General features: G+C 36.1%; 1 protein-coding gene across 1 annotated transcript; it reads left to right on the forward strand.

The window, feature by feature from the left end:
* The first annotated feature begins 4,492 nt into the window (after window positions 1-4,492).
* On the forward strand, window positions 4,493-11,419 carry LOC132116159 (SH2 domain-containing protein 1B-like). Its single transcript, XM_059524793.1, has 4 exons — window positions 4,493-4,846; window positions 10,626-10,689; window positions 10,807-10,987; window positions 11,082-11,419. The coding sequence occupies exons 1-4, from the start codon at window positions 4,713-4,715 to the stop codon at window positions 11,123-11,125; spliced, it is 423 nt and encodes a 140-aa protein (XP_059380776.1). The 5' UTR covers window positions 4,493-4,712; the 3' UTR covers window positions 11,126-11,419.
* Window positions 11,420-14,809: the final 3,390 nt, after the last annotated feature.

Consider the following 14,809-nt stretch of genomic DNA (forward strand, 5'->3'; position numbering starts at 1 on the left):
AATATACCAGTGGGGAACCCCAAGACCTTATAAGGAGTTGTGGACATATGAGTGTAGAAAATGGATATAAAGATGCAAGAAGGCTATTGCAACATCATTACGGTGACGAACTCATTGCATCAGCATACATTGAGAAGGCACTAAAATGGCTTCAGATTAAATCGGAAGATGGGAAGATGCTAAGTGCATATGCTCTTTTCTTGAATGGATGCCACAACATTATGCAGGATATATATTACATGGCTGAAATGGACAACCCTACTAACATGAGGGTTGTCATCTCCAAGCTTCCCTACAAAATGAGAGAGAACTGAAGAAATGTGGCATATGATATTTATGAATGGTAAGGCAGAAGAGCTAGGTTTTCAGACTTAGTGGAATACATTGACCGTCAAGCCAAAGTAAAAAATGACCCCTTGTTAGGAGATATTCGGGAGCAATCAAGTGCTGATGTTGGGAAGAAAAGGAAAGCTTCTAATTTTAAACACAAAAAGGTTACTACCAAGGGTAATAGTTTCGTTACAATTGTCTCTACTGAACAGAAAAAAGAAAGTGAAACAAACAAGAAAGAAACAAAATAGTTTACAAAACAGTTAGTGCCAAATGCTTGTTCTGTCAAAAGAACCAATCCTTGAATTCCTGTTTCCTGTTTCCTGTGAGCGCAGAATCAGATCAGGTCAGAATTCCAAGTTTCACTTAGAACAGGATTTCAGTGTCAGACATTGAAACACTGTTAGTAGAGCAATTAAATGCAGACTTTCCTGAACGCAATTACAGTGACAAAAATGAAATGTCACAAGAAGATCTAAAATTCATGCAGTCCATTGAACTATCAGTACAGTATAAAGATGGGCATTACTGTATTGGACTACCCTTTAAGAAAGATCCTGTCAAGATGCCAAACAACAAATGCATAGCAGAACAGAGAGCCATCAGTCTTAAAGAAAGCTCAGCAAGAACCAAGAGTTTCACAAAGACTATAAAGCTTTTATGGCAGACATAATTGATAAAGGCTATGCTAAAAAAAGTCCCTTCAGAACAACTGGAATGCACAGACAGAGTGTGGTATATTCCACATCACGGGATATATCACCCAAAAAAGAACCAAATTATTTTTGGCTGCACAGCAACCTACCAGAACTTCTCACTGAATAATCAATTGTTGCAGGGACCTGACCTAACCAACACTCTTATAGGTGTACTGAACCGTTTCAGACAAGAACCAATTGCTAACATGGCAAACATCGAATCAATGTTCTACCAAGTGAAAGTCCCAGATCATGACTCAGATCTTTTGCGATTTTTGTGGTGGCCTGAAGGAGATCTAAGTAAGCCTACAGAGGAATTCAGGATGATAGTGCACCTGTGCGGAGCAACCTCTTCTCCCAGTTGCGCATGCTTCATTTTGCGAAAGGCTGCAATGGATGGAAAAACAGAGGAAACAGTTGAAGCCGCCAATACTATTGTCCAAAACTTTTACCTGGACGATTGCTTAAAATCTACCGCCTGTGAGGATGCAGCAATTAAATTATCACAAAGTCTGACTGCAGTAGTCGTGGCAGTGAAAATGGACGGGATGTTAAAGCAAGAGCTTCAGTTACAACTCAAAGATTCTTTATTTTGGACTGATAGCCTCACATTATTGCAATGCATCGAGAATGAAGCCTCACGGTTTAAAACATTTGTTGCCAAAAGAGTTTCCTTTATCAGAGAAGCTTCTGAGCCTTCACAGTGGAGATATGTTGGCACATCACTAAACCCAGCAGACATGGCATCTAGAGGCATCTAAGTAGAAAACTTCATGAAAAAGCAAAATTGGATCAAAGGGCCAGAATTCCTTTGCAAACACGAGAATGAATGGCCTTTGGGACAAGATCAGGCAAGTGCAATGGAGGTAGAATTGAAAATATCAGCTGTAGTAAACTGTGTCAATGCTACAGGAAAAGGGAAACCTATGGATAAACTGATTGAGTAATGAAATTCAAGCTACCATAAGTTAGACAGAAGGTGACCCAGGCAAACAACAAGTTCATTTGGAAACTCAAATGTTCAAGCTGAAACAGACACTGACCAAAAAACCTCTTTCAGTAGAAGATGTGGAAGATGCAGAACCGAGTCTGATTCATTACAGTCAAAGACAGTGATTTCCAGATGAATTCAAGTCTTTGCAAAGCGGTAAACATGTCAAAAGAAACAGCCTTCTGTCCAAACTGGATCCAGTAGTGCAAGATACTCAGAGTAGATGGTCGTTTAAATCAGTCTGCAATGCCAGAATCTGCCAAGCTGTCAGTGAACAGAAAATGGCAGAACTACAGAGAGATCGTCTTTTGCCAGATGATCCTCAATTTACACATGTAGGTGTGGATTATTTTGGTCCCTTTTTAATAAAGTGAGCACGCAGCATTGTGAAGAGGTATGGAGTGCTGTTTACGTGTCTGACTATAAGAACAGTTCATATTGAGGTGGCCAACAGTCTTGATACCTCATCATGCATAAATGCCATATGACGTTTCATCTGCAGGAGGGAGCAGGTGTCTACAGTTCAATCGGAAAATGGTACGAACTTCATTGGTACTGAAAGAGAGCTTAAAGAAGCCATCCAAGAATTAGATCAGTGCAAAATAGCCCGAAATTCTTGTCCAAAAAGGAATCAAGTGGATCTTCAATACCCCTACAGCATCGCATCAAGGAGGAGTGTGGGAGAGACAAATCCGCAAAATTTTGAAATATTTTGAATTCTGTATTGAATCAACAGATATTAGATGATGAGGGGCTTCACACAGTTTTGTGTGAAGTTGAAGCCATTATAAATGACCGACCAATTACTAAAGCGTCAGATGATCCAAATGACTTGGAGCTCCTGACACCAGGAATTTTTGTGAAAAAGGGACTGTTATTCTCGCCGAAGATGGAGACATATTCAATACATGGCAGACCTTTTTTGGTCAAGATGGACTAAGGAATACCTGCCGTTATTGCAGGAGTGACAGAAGTGGCAGAAATTAAAAAAGAAACTTGGTACTGGGAGACATTGTTCTCATTGTGGATAATTCTGCCCCAAGAAATTCTTGGATTATGGGAAGAATCCTCAAGACCACACCAGATGCTTCTGGTATTGTTCGACGTGCTTGTGTTCAGACAAAAACATCTCAACAAAACTATGCTTATTGCAAGAAGCTTAAAAAGAATAAGAGCTTTACATAAAGATTGTGAATTTAAATTTCATGGACATTCTGAGTTTTCTGACTGTGACGAGTGGGGCGGGCCGAGAGACGTGGGAACAGGAGCGAGGCCGGTGGAGTGATTGGAAATGAGCGAAACCTGCTCGACCCACCGGTCTCGAGTCCCACGGAGGAGATGGAGGGATATAAAACCGGAGCGACGACAGTGACGAACGAGAGAGGACCAGGCCTGGACTTTATTTTGTGTTTGGTTTTTATTTGTGCGCGTCCATGAGTGGCTGACGCGCTGTTTTGTCTTTATTTTGATTATTAAAACCTTATTTGATTGTCCGCCGGTTCCCGCCTCCTTGTTCCCAATGATTATGGAGTTTTAATTTGTTACACTGACATAACTTATTAAAAGTTCAGAAATTACTGATATGTCTCTATTCAAGTATAGAAAGGGTTAATTGTTATGCTTCAGGCACAGACAATTAGGGGCCGGAGTGTTAGAGCCATAACAAAATTTATCGTTTTGTAATATTTTTTAAAGCGAACCGTTTCAAACGATTCAGTTCGATTCAGTGAACTGGTTCAAGAAGATACGGTTACATCGAGTGATTCGTTCGCGAACTGGATATCACTACACTGCATTGAACGCGCTCACAACAGACCAGAAGAGAAGACAATACTGAATAAAGTCGTAGTTTTTGCTATTTTTGGACCAAAATGTATTTCCGATGCTTCAAAAAATTCTAACTGACCCTCTGATGTCACATGGATTACTTTGAAGATGTTTTTATTAACTTTCTGGACATGGACAGTATACTGTACACACAGTTTCAATGGAGGGACTGAGAGCTCTCGGACTAAATCTAAAATATCTTAAACTGTGTTCCGAAGATGAACGGAGGTCTTACAGGTTTGGAACGGCATGAGGGTGAGTCATAAATGAGATAATTTTCCTTTTTGGCCGTTATTGTTATGTTATTACTGGGTGAACTAACCCTTTAAAGGGAATAAAGCATAATTTGTAAATAAACTGGTATTTAAAAGAAAAGGTAACTCGTCAATGTTTACGCGACTGAAAAATTGATTTGAATGTTCGTACATGTCTGAAAGCTTATTAACAGAATGTTTTCAAGTGAGCATTTTAAATTGGCACCCGACTATTTTTTTAAGCAAAGATCAAATAGAAAATAGATTTAATTTTAGTTCAATTAAAAGAGTAGCTATTAAACATAGCTTCAGTAGAGATCTTTTGGTTAGGCTACTTGACATTTTCACACTTCCTAAGACCATTAGCCTAGTAAGCAAACGCACACACCAAACCGACTTCCTGTGTGACATTAGTGGGTTTGCATGTGCATTATTTTTTAGCCTCAGACGGAAATGCTCAGACTTCTCGCTGTCAGAATTTCTGAACGTGGGCATGAAGGAAGATTCCCTTCATTAAGTTAACTGTGGGCTTAATACGTCACGTTTTCGTATCCTTTGAGCAAACAGCAGACTTGCGCTGACACATCGATCCTCGCACGTGCGATGTGAAACATGGATCATCCAGCATTTCATGGGCCGATAAGCAAACAGAGATGTGAGGAGCTGCTCGGCAAGAAAGGACGGGACGGAACATACCTCATTCGGGAAAGTGAGACCATTCAGGGAGCTCTCTGCCTCTGTGTGTAGTGAGTATTGCTTTCCTATTCACATTGGTAGTTGCTTTTTTAAGAAACTGGTGACTTTATCAAGAAATCATTTTGAAATAATGCGTTATTTATGGTCTAATCTCCAGGTTAATCAAATTTCCTTGCCACCAACCGATACAAGATGGATAGGTCGTTAGTATTCACGAATGCATGAATTAAGACTAAAGGATGGATTAAACTGATTTTCTGCTTTATTAGTTTAATATCAGAAAAAGCATTGACAGCTGATTGTGTTGAGAAAAATAATTATATTTTGCATATCACACATGTATTAAAAGCAATAAAGCCTATTTTGTCCTTCTGGCTATTAGGAACTATGTCGATAAATTATAAACGCAGACATGGAAAGCTGCTCTTTTAGAATAAATGCTGACATTGCTTTTTATTAGTATTTAAATGTTTTCAAATCTGACAGTGTTGAAAACAGCCAGGAGTTTTATAAAACCTTATAAACTGACATGTAGTTTAAGCAGCAGTGAGTGATAGCTAATATAATGTAAATATTTTTGTGTATTAAATAAGGATAAAATCAAATGGTTCAGTTGTATTAAGAATATTTTTACTAATGATCCTTAATACTCAAAGTGGCATGTTACTTTCAAAACCAAGGGCAGGTTAATTATTGGAATATATTTTGTTTCTGTATCTTAAAAATCAGTGAATAGTACATTTTTGAATACTTGTTTTATAATCGGAATGTTTATGGAAAATGAAGCAGTGAATGTGTAATTTGTAAACAAGTACTTGTAATCCTTACGCTAATGTGCATCTTTCATGTCAGTAGCCCTGTTGTTATGTCGCGGCTTAATTTGACCCTTTTAAATTTTGAGTTATTGGTTGTTGTTTTTCATTATGGTGAATCAATTTAGGATCAGAAACACAATATATATTTCTTCCTCCAAATTGTAGTTGACTCTGAAGCAGAACAGTTGTTAAACTATAATAATTAGCTGCTTTAGGCAAGTTTAATGGTGAAACAATTGCAAATGCACATTTATAAAAAGGGCAAATGTAAATAGAACTGGTAGTTCTGGCACACATTAAAGACAAAATGTAAAAATATTATAGACTATGCAGTGAAACATGTACAGTATACTGCTCAAATTTAGACTATAAATTGCAATACAATTTCAAAATGTTCTGTATAAAAAATAAAATATAGTGCCCAGAGCAGTATAATGTTTAGCAGGGTTATTCAAATCTTGCCCTGGAGGGCCAATGCGGTGCAGAGTTTGGCTCCGACTCTGATCAAAGTCTGCCTGTGATTTTCTAATGATCCCAAAAACACTGATTAGCATGCTCAGGTGTGTTTCACTAGGGTTGGAGCCAAACTATGCACCGCATTGGCCCTCCAGGGCAAGATTTGAATAACCCTGCTGTATTGTCAGGAGATGCAGAATAATTAAATTCATCCCTGGCCTTTCGCAAATAATGTATACTGTTCTTGCATTTTGCTTGCATCTTTTAATTCTGAATTGCACATGTTCAGTGAAGCACTTCAAATGTCTCTTAAGAAGACACCTGTGTTACATTCTAAGAAATGATTCCTGTGCTATTGAATATCAGTTGCACATCAGTGATCCAAGAGTTACAGTTTCTAATTTCAGTGTGTTCTGAATGTTTTTAGACAATATATGATATGAGTGAAACATAAGTTCTCTAGAAGTCTTTGAATGGTAAATAAATGTTGCAATACATAAAGATGATTGGAAATAATTTATACATATTACTGTTGTTATCAATGATGGTAAAGTAGCTTTACTTGTTGATATTTCTTGTTGGCAGCATCTTAACAGTCTGCGTGCAGAATGCACTGCAGATAGAAAAAAATGTCTAAAAGGCTAAACTTTGAAAATCGAAGAAAATCAACACTAAAACGAGCGTGTCTCATTTGAGTCTTCTTAAAGCAAAAAAAAAAAAAAAACCTCATTGAAGAGGGAACTGAAGGTCTCATTAGCGAGACTAACCAAACATAACACAACATTTCCTGCAAGTCACTTATGATCTTGATGATACAGCTCTCAAAGTATACCATAACCATGCTGTCTTTTCCTGTAAAAAGAAGTGTTTTCGTTGTGCAGGTTTTATGCAGGTAAAGTAAGGCATTCAGACCAAGTAAAAAAAAAAAAGTTAAGGAATAAATAAAATGATTAAAAAAAAAATACAAAATGGCCTCTAAATATAAATGTATTGTATTAACAATGCCTAAAATAAAATAACTCTGTTCTCAACATCTGGTATTAACCGTACCTTCTGATCACACACTGTTTTTCTTGTATTTTTACAGTACAGTACTGACAGCATGGTTGCCAGCAAGTTACTGTACTTTGATTTACATGAATCATATTGTAATTCAATTTACAGTACACAAGGCAGTACTGTAATTCTACAAAACAGTATTTTAGTGTATTTTTATGGGATTTTCTAATTTGAGTCTGCTTCTGCTAATTAATAATATGGTATTGTACTGTAATATCTATATTTATACATTACTGCAAAATATTACTATAATTTTCAAAATAATTACTAATAATGTTAATATTATAATTATTAATATTATATTATATTATATTATATTATATTATATTATAATTCTACTTCAGAATACCTGCAAACCAAAAGACAACAGTGTTCTTGTAAAAAATCAATTAATTAAACTATTAAAACCATTTAATTTTAAAACCATTGCATGTTCAGTGCATCAGCAATTTACAGGTATTTAAAGGGATAGTTGACCCAAAAATTAACATTATGTCATCATTTACTCACCCTCATGTTGTTCCAAACCTGTATGAATTTCTTCCTTCTGTTGAACACAAAAGAAGATATTTTAAAGAATGTTGGTAACCAGGCAGTTGATGGTAGCCATTGACTTCCATAGTAGGAAAAAAAATACTATAGAAGTCAGTTGGTGCCGTCAGCTGTCTGGTTAGTGGTTACTAATATTCTTTAAAATATCATCTTTTGTTTTCAACAAAAGGATGAAATTCAGTCAGGTTTGGAACAACTTGAGGTTGGGTAAACAATGACAGAATTTCCATTTTTGGGGCAACTATCCCTTTAAAGCCCCTTTCACACTGCCATTCCGGCAAATACACGGGTAAAGTGTTCCGGCAATTTTTCACGGGTCGCTAGATTTTGCACTTTCACACTGCCAGTGATTACCCGGGATATGTGCATGCTTTCACACACAACCCGTAAAGATCCCGTAACGACATGTGACATCAGGGCGTGACGTGTAATGTACGAGTCGAAAACGTTAAGCACGTTATACTTTCACTGATGCAAGCGAACGATCTCGTCGTCAGCGCGGAAAGTGAGGAACTAACTGATTTCTGCTTCATTACAGTTTGCACATATTTTTTCGTCGCGAACGTTGATCTTCCTTCAAAACATCCGGTAAAAACCGCGCATCATCACTTCGACACGACATTAGATCTGGCTTTTGTTCACACAGTGCTCGTCCCGGGTTGAACCCGGCAAAAGGTTGTCTGTGAATAAACATACTTGTTGATACAGCTGTGTGTGTGTGTGTGCATGCGTGCGTGCGTGCGTGTGTGTGTGTGTGAGTGTCTGTGAGAATGTGCATGAGTAGGTATATGTGTTAGTGTGTTTGTGTGTATCTGTGAGAGTGTCTGAGTTTGTGTGAGTGAGTGTACAAAGTGTGTGAGTATGCATGTTAGTGTGTTCCTGTGTGTATGATATGTATTGGTATGTGTCTGTGTGTGTGTGTGTGTGTGTCTGTGTGTGTGTGTACATAATAAATTGTAGCCAAAAACCACATACTTATCAAGCATAATGAGCCTGGGTGTGTCTGATAACACCTGCTGTGCCTCAATGTCTGCCTGGGTTGCTGTGACCTAAACATATGAAAACAACATGAATCAAAGTACAGAATATAAAGTAACTATTATATATAAAACATGAGTATAACAAGTACAACTCATCAAATATTATCAGTGATATTTTTCCCTCTTAAAAATACTTTTCCACTGCATATTATTTCAATTTTCTATCTTAATAAACTATCTAAAATATTGTCATTGCACAAAAACCCAGAGGGAGTACAAACATTTTAATCAATGATTCATTTTTGGGTGAAGTAACCCTTCAAAGCTTTGTATTAAAATAGCGATACTTACAGAAAACTCATTCCCAGGCTGCAGAAATAAGTGTCCCACACTGTATAGCTGTAAGAAATCAAAATACGTTTTATTAAATTATGCTTTGCTTGTTGAGGATGTATAAGTTAACACATCACTGTATTACATTCATTCCAACAGTACATCTAACATTTAGTAAAACATGATAAGCTTCTGTTTCTAAAAATTGTAACATCCTTTTTTTTTGCATGCATGCATGGGTCTTTGTTGACTAATAGATCATTATTAACTCTGATAAAGGCAATTTATACCTTTATTCATATTTTTAATTAATCATTATGTGTCATTGCAATCGCAACACTACAGAAATGGGTCTCCTGCCTAAATTAATTTAAAGCTCTTAAAGCTCAAATCACCTATATACGTTGGAAATGAAAATAAAGTATTTTTAAGCCTTGTTTTGTTGATTTTTGACGTCATCCAGGAAACAGTCACAGACTGCAAATCTTTTTAGCAGTTTGAGCACAGTCGTCTATTATAATACTATAATTTATTGGTGACAGGCTCGGATTGAACATTACGGAAAGAATCCCTACAGAGACATTTTAGTTATCATATGATCCTTAACACCTTCCAGACCTCATTAGCAAATGCAGTAATTTTATCTCGCAGACCATAGTAAAACACACTACATTCCAATTCGACAGAAACAAAATAAAACTCACATTAACCCTCTTGATTTTTCTTTTTATTGTTTAAACAATTCCTAGGTCTGGTTTGGTCGACATAAATCAGGTGTAATTCACCTAGTTAGAGGAAAATGACGGGACAAGCGGGAAACAGCGGGTAACGTTAGACATCTAAAGTTAATTGTAATGTTTTTGCAATCGAAAGTTAACTCGCTGACTAAACTTCCACTGTCATTTCACACTAAGAGCTATGTACTCTATAGCGTAAAATCCTAAAAGTTCTTCATCATATGTTCTTCTTCATTATTTCGGTCTTGTTTTCCTGTGCAAATGTACAAATATTCTGAAATCAAAATACATTTAATTATTCAAAATGACATAAGATGAGAAATGGATTAATTCCGGTTTAAAACAAGAACATATGTCTGCCAATGGGCTCAGAAAAAAAGAAAAAAAAAGAAAGAAAATGAGAAACAACATCGGATATATGTGTGTGTGTGTGTGTGTGCGCATGTTTTTGTGACATATCAGGACACAACTCTGTATAATGACATGAGTATGACACAGGTATTACAAGGAGAGGTTGACTTATGAGGACATAACCAATGTCCCCATTTTTCAAAACGCTTATAAACCATACAGAATTAGTTTTTTTGAGAAAGTAAAAATGCACAAAGTTTCTTGTGAGGGTTAGGGTTAGGTGTAGGGCCATAGAATATACAGTTTGTACAGTATAAAAACCATTACGCCTATGGGATTTCCCCACTTTTCACAAAAACAAACGTGTGTGTGTGTGTGAGAAAACCTGACTATCAAACCCCCAAGGTTCGATAGTCCTTGAACGATAGTCGATAGTCCTTGAGAATATTAAATTAAAAATTCAAGTTTTTAAATGTATGATTTAATGATTATGAACCACTGTATGTTCACTTTATTAATTATTTACTTATTTATGCATTTTTACAGCAAACAAAAAGTGGTTTATACCTACAGGATCCTTCAGACCCGCACTGGCCATTTCACTCTACAGGTAGGATAATCTAATTAATTTGCATTGGTTTGCCAACAGATATGATTGTTATGAATAAATATATAAATATAAATGAATCAAAAATTCATTCTTATATAACACCACAATTTGTTTCAGGCTAGCTCAGGTGTAGAGGAGAAGTTTTTCGAGACATTGAAGGATCTTATTCATCATTACAAGCAAAAGAATAAAGGACTTGCAACACACTTATGCCATTCCCTGAAAAGAAAAACGCTGCAAGATCAGCCACTGCAATGTGCAGAACCACTAGTGCCTAACGAGGAAAATGATTATGAAAGTGAGTGTCGACTGTTACAATATGAGACATTAGCAATTATGAGACATTTAATTTACACAAATTAACTGTGAACACTTGTTTTTGTCTCTCTCAGATGTTGACTTCTCAGGGGACTATGTTGTTGTTCTGCCGGACTGATTTAATTACAATGCGACGGTCCGACTGGATAACTGGATCAGCTAATTTGAACAATATAGATTTGCTATTACTGTTTCTGAGAACTTTTTGGCCATGTTCACCTCAAATATGGGAAATGCACATGGAATCTTATTACTTGAAATACATTTTAGCATGGCTATGTTTTTATGCATGGAAAATGCATAAATTGATGCTGTAATTGTGTGAATTTAATGAAAGCCTGTTCCTGCTTTGGAATAAAGAGGTAATTAAAACTTTTCATCTCACAATTCCGATGTTGTTTCATAATTCTAAGGAAAAAAAGTCTGTTCTGAAGAAATGAGAATTGTGACAAAAAGGTCAGAATTGTGAGATATAAACTAAGAAATGCAAGGAAAAAAAATCAAAACTGTGACAAAGTAAAAAACAACAACAATTTTTTATTTATTTATTTAGTCTGTGGTAGAAATAGGCTTTTATAGGATTTTAGTGTAATCTGTTACAAATTATAGTATAATAATCATTTGAGTGAAAAGTTAATTTGAAAAATTAACATGGTTTTCAGAATGTATTGGTATTTGGGATTGCTTTAATGACAAATTATTTAATGTACAGAGGAGCTCACATGGTCAGTATCACATGTTTGATTCAGTGTCCTAAAAATATTGCAATATATTAAATATTGTTTATTTATTTTACAACATTCTAGAAATTCTTAAACTTGGTTTTAGATTTTTAATGTGGCCTCAGACTTTTAAAGTCAATGGTTTGTCACTGGCCGATAAAGTCTTGTTGGTTGGAATTGTAATACTAATCTGGATGGGAGAGAAATATTAGGTTTGTATTTTGTGCTTGATGACCTGTTCATAATTTAAGGACATAAAAACATTTTATTGTACATATGTTCTTTACCTGTTTTCTGTTTTGTTTTGTTTTTTGTTAGAGACTGTGTATCTGTATATTGTATTTACAGTTTATAAATATAATACATTTTTTCAATATGAAGTGCTTTCTAATGAGTTTGGTGGCATTTTCTTGAATATTGGTAGCCAAGATGATTTTGTGTGTGTGTGTGTGTGTATATCTATATATATATATGTATATATATATATATATATATATATATATATAAATAGCCTAATTGGGCTATTTATTATCATAAACTAGCTTTTGTGGATACAACATTTTGCAAGCAAAATAATTAAGTGGCGTAGAAAGTAAACATTTCCATATCGCTTTGCAAAATTGAAAATTACAAGCAAAACATCCTTAAAGGAAATCTCAAAGTCATTGTGTATGAAGTCTACAATGAACTGGCAGATGTTTCGCCAGAGTTTTCTTGTATGAACACACTATCCAAAAAGATGTAAGACAGTTTGTGGTTGTGAATCTCAGAATACAATACAATACAATACAATTTTATTTGTTAAGCACATTTAAAACAACCGAGGTTAGCCAAAGTGCTGGACACTGACATAATTGCAACAGATTTTAAAAACACATAACATGAGCACAATACACAGTTTAAACAAGTGACAAAATAAAAAAATGCAAAGATGAACTCTCAGGCTGGTTTAAAGGCCAATGAATAAAAGTGAGTTTTAAGTCGTGATTTAAAACTGTCAAGGCTGGGAGCCACTCTGACACGCATAGGCAGATCATTCCACAGCCTAGGGGCCACGACTGAAAAAGCTCGATCTCCCCTATTTTTAAGTCTTGTTCTAGGAACGGATAAGAGTAGTTGGTCAGCAGACCTCAATGACCTTAGAGGAGCATGCATCTTCAGTAGATCATCTATGTAAGCTGGGGCTTGACCATGAAGAGATTTAAAAACAAACAATAAAATCTTAAACTGTATTCTAAAACAAACAGGTAGCCAATGAAGAGAGGCAAGAACAGGCATAATGTGTTCTCGTTTACGGGTACCTGTAAGGAGTCGAGCGGCAGCATTCTGAACTATTTGCAATCTAGAGAGAGAGGCCTGGTTAACTCCTATATATAAAGCATTACAATAATCCAGGCGAGTGGTGATAAAAGCATGTATAACCCTCTCCAAATCTTTGAAAGATAAAAATGGCTTCAATTTGGTAAGTAGTCTAAGTTGAAAAAAAACTAGCTTTTACTACCTAGAGAAACAGAGTTTATCTGTTTCTCTAGGTGAAGATCACTATCCATCTTTACCCCAAGGTTCGTTACCATAGACTTTACATAGGGCGTCAGGGGTCCCAAGTCCAATTTGGAGGTGCTAGTAAAACTGCTAGGTCTGAAAATCATAATTTCAGTTTTACTTTCATTAAAATGTAAAACGTTTAAAGCCATCCATGCTTTAATATCATAAAAACACTCTAACAGCCTATTTATCGAATCCTCAACCTTACATTTTATAGGCAGGTAGATTTGTAAATCATCTGCATACAGATGGAAACTAATATTATGCTTTTTTAAGATGGAACCTAAAGGAAGCAAGTAAAGGGAGAAGAGAATCGGCCCCAAAATAGAGCCCTGCGGTACTCCACATGTCACTGGTGCTGCTGGTGAAGTAGAGCCCCCATACCCAACTTTAAACACTCTCGCTGAGAGATATGATCTAAACCATTTTAATACAGTGCCTTTAATCCCCACGTTGTGCTCGAGACGCGAGATAAGAACACTGTGGTCAACCGTATCAAAGGCTGCTGTAAGATCTAAAAGCATCAAGATTGAAGAATCTCCAGAATCTGTTGAAATCAAAAGATCGTTAAAAACTTTTATAAGTGCAGTCTCTGTACTATGAAATGCTTTAAAACCAGACTGGAACACCTCAAGAATACCATGCAGATCTAAATAGGCTTGTAACTGCACTAGGACTGCCTTCTCTAAAATCTTGGACAAAAAAGGAAGTTTTGAAATTGGACGGTAATTTGAAAGAACTGAAGTGTCCAGATTTTGTTTTTTGATAAGGGGCTGCACCACAGCCTCTTTAAAACAAAGTGGCACATAACCAGAAGTCAGACTACTGTTTATGATTGCTTGAATGTTTGGTCCAATAGTGTTCCATATCTCTTTAAAAATACGTGATGGGATGATATCAGTGGGACAAGTTGAAGGTTTTAAATGTGTAACAATGTCATTAAGGGCCAAGATGGAAACAGGCTCAAACTCCGTGAGGACTGCAGCACACTCTATGGAAATGGAAGGATCAAAGGTTGGAGGTAAAATGCTAGCTCTAATAGTGGTAATCTTTTCCACAAAAAAGTGGAGGAATTTTTCACAGGCCACAGTAGATTCTTCCAACATTATAGATTGTGGGGTATGAAGAACAGAATTAATTATTCTAAAAAGAACATGAGGTTTATGGCCATTTTTATCAATAACATCAGAGAGGTATTTAGCCTTTTCAGTTTGAACAATTCTCTGATAATTATTCCAACAATCCTTTAGAATATCATAAAAAACTTGCAATTTATGTTTTTTCCATTTTCGCTCAGCTTTCCTACACTTTTGCCTAGCCGCTCGAGTTAAATCATTAATCCACGGTTCAGAATTTGGTTTGGAGCGCCTGGGCTTTAGTGGTGCAATTTTATCAAGAATATTTATACAGGTGGATGAAAAACAGGAAACAAGCTCATCTGTACATTGGAAAACAGACGGCTCTATAGTGTCTATAACATTACTAAATGCTTCAGAAAATTGTGCAGCAGTGGCCGGTTTAATCATCCTGCGGAT

The sequence above is a fragment of the Carassius carassius genome, chromosome 35 (genome assembly GCF_963082965.1).
Source record: "Carassius carassius chromosome 35, fCarCar2.1, whole genome shotgun sequence".
Classification (NCBI taxonomy): Eukaryota; Metazoa; Chordata; class Actinopteri; order Cypriniformes; family Cyprinidae; genus Carassius; species Carassius carassius.

Bases quoted from the DNA above. Each gene is read 5' to 3' on its own strand.
- LOC132116159 (XM_059524793.1), top strand. From the start codon at position 4,713: ATGGATCATCCAGCATTTCATGGGCCGATAAGCAAACAGAGATGTGAG. The intron at 4,847-10,625 runs GTGAGTATTGCT...GCATTTTTACAG, and splicing joins GCTCTCTGCCTCTGTGTGTA to CAAACAAAAAGTGGTTTATA. The intron at 10,690-10,806 runs GTAGGATAATCT...AATTTGTTTCAG, and splicing joins CTGGCCATTTCACTCTACAG to GCTAGCTCAGGTGTAGAGGA.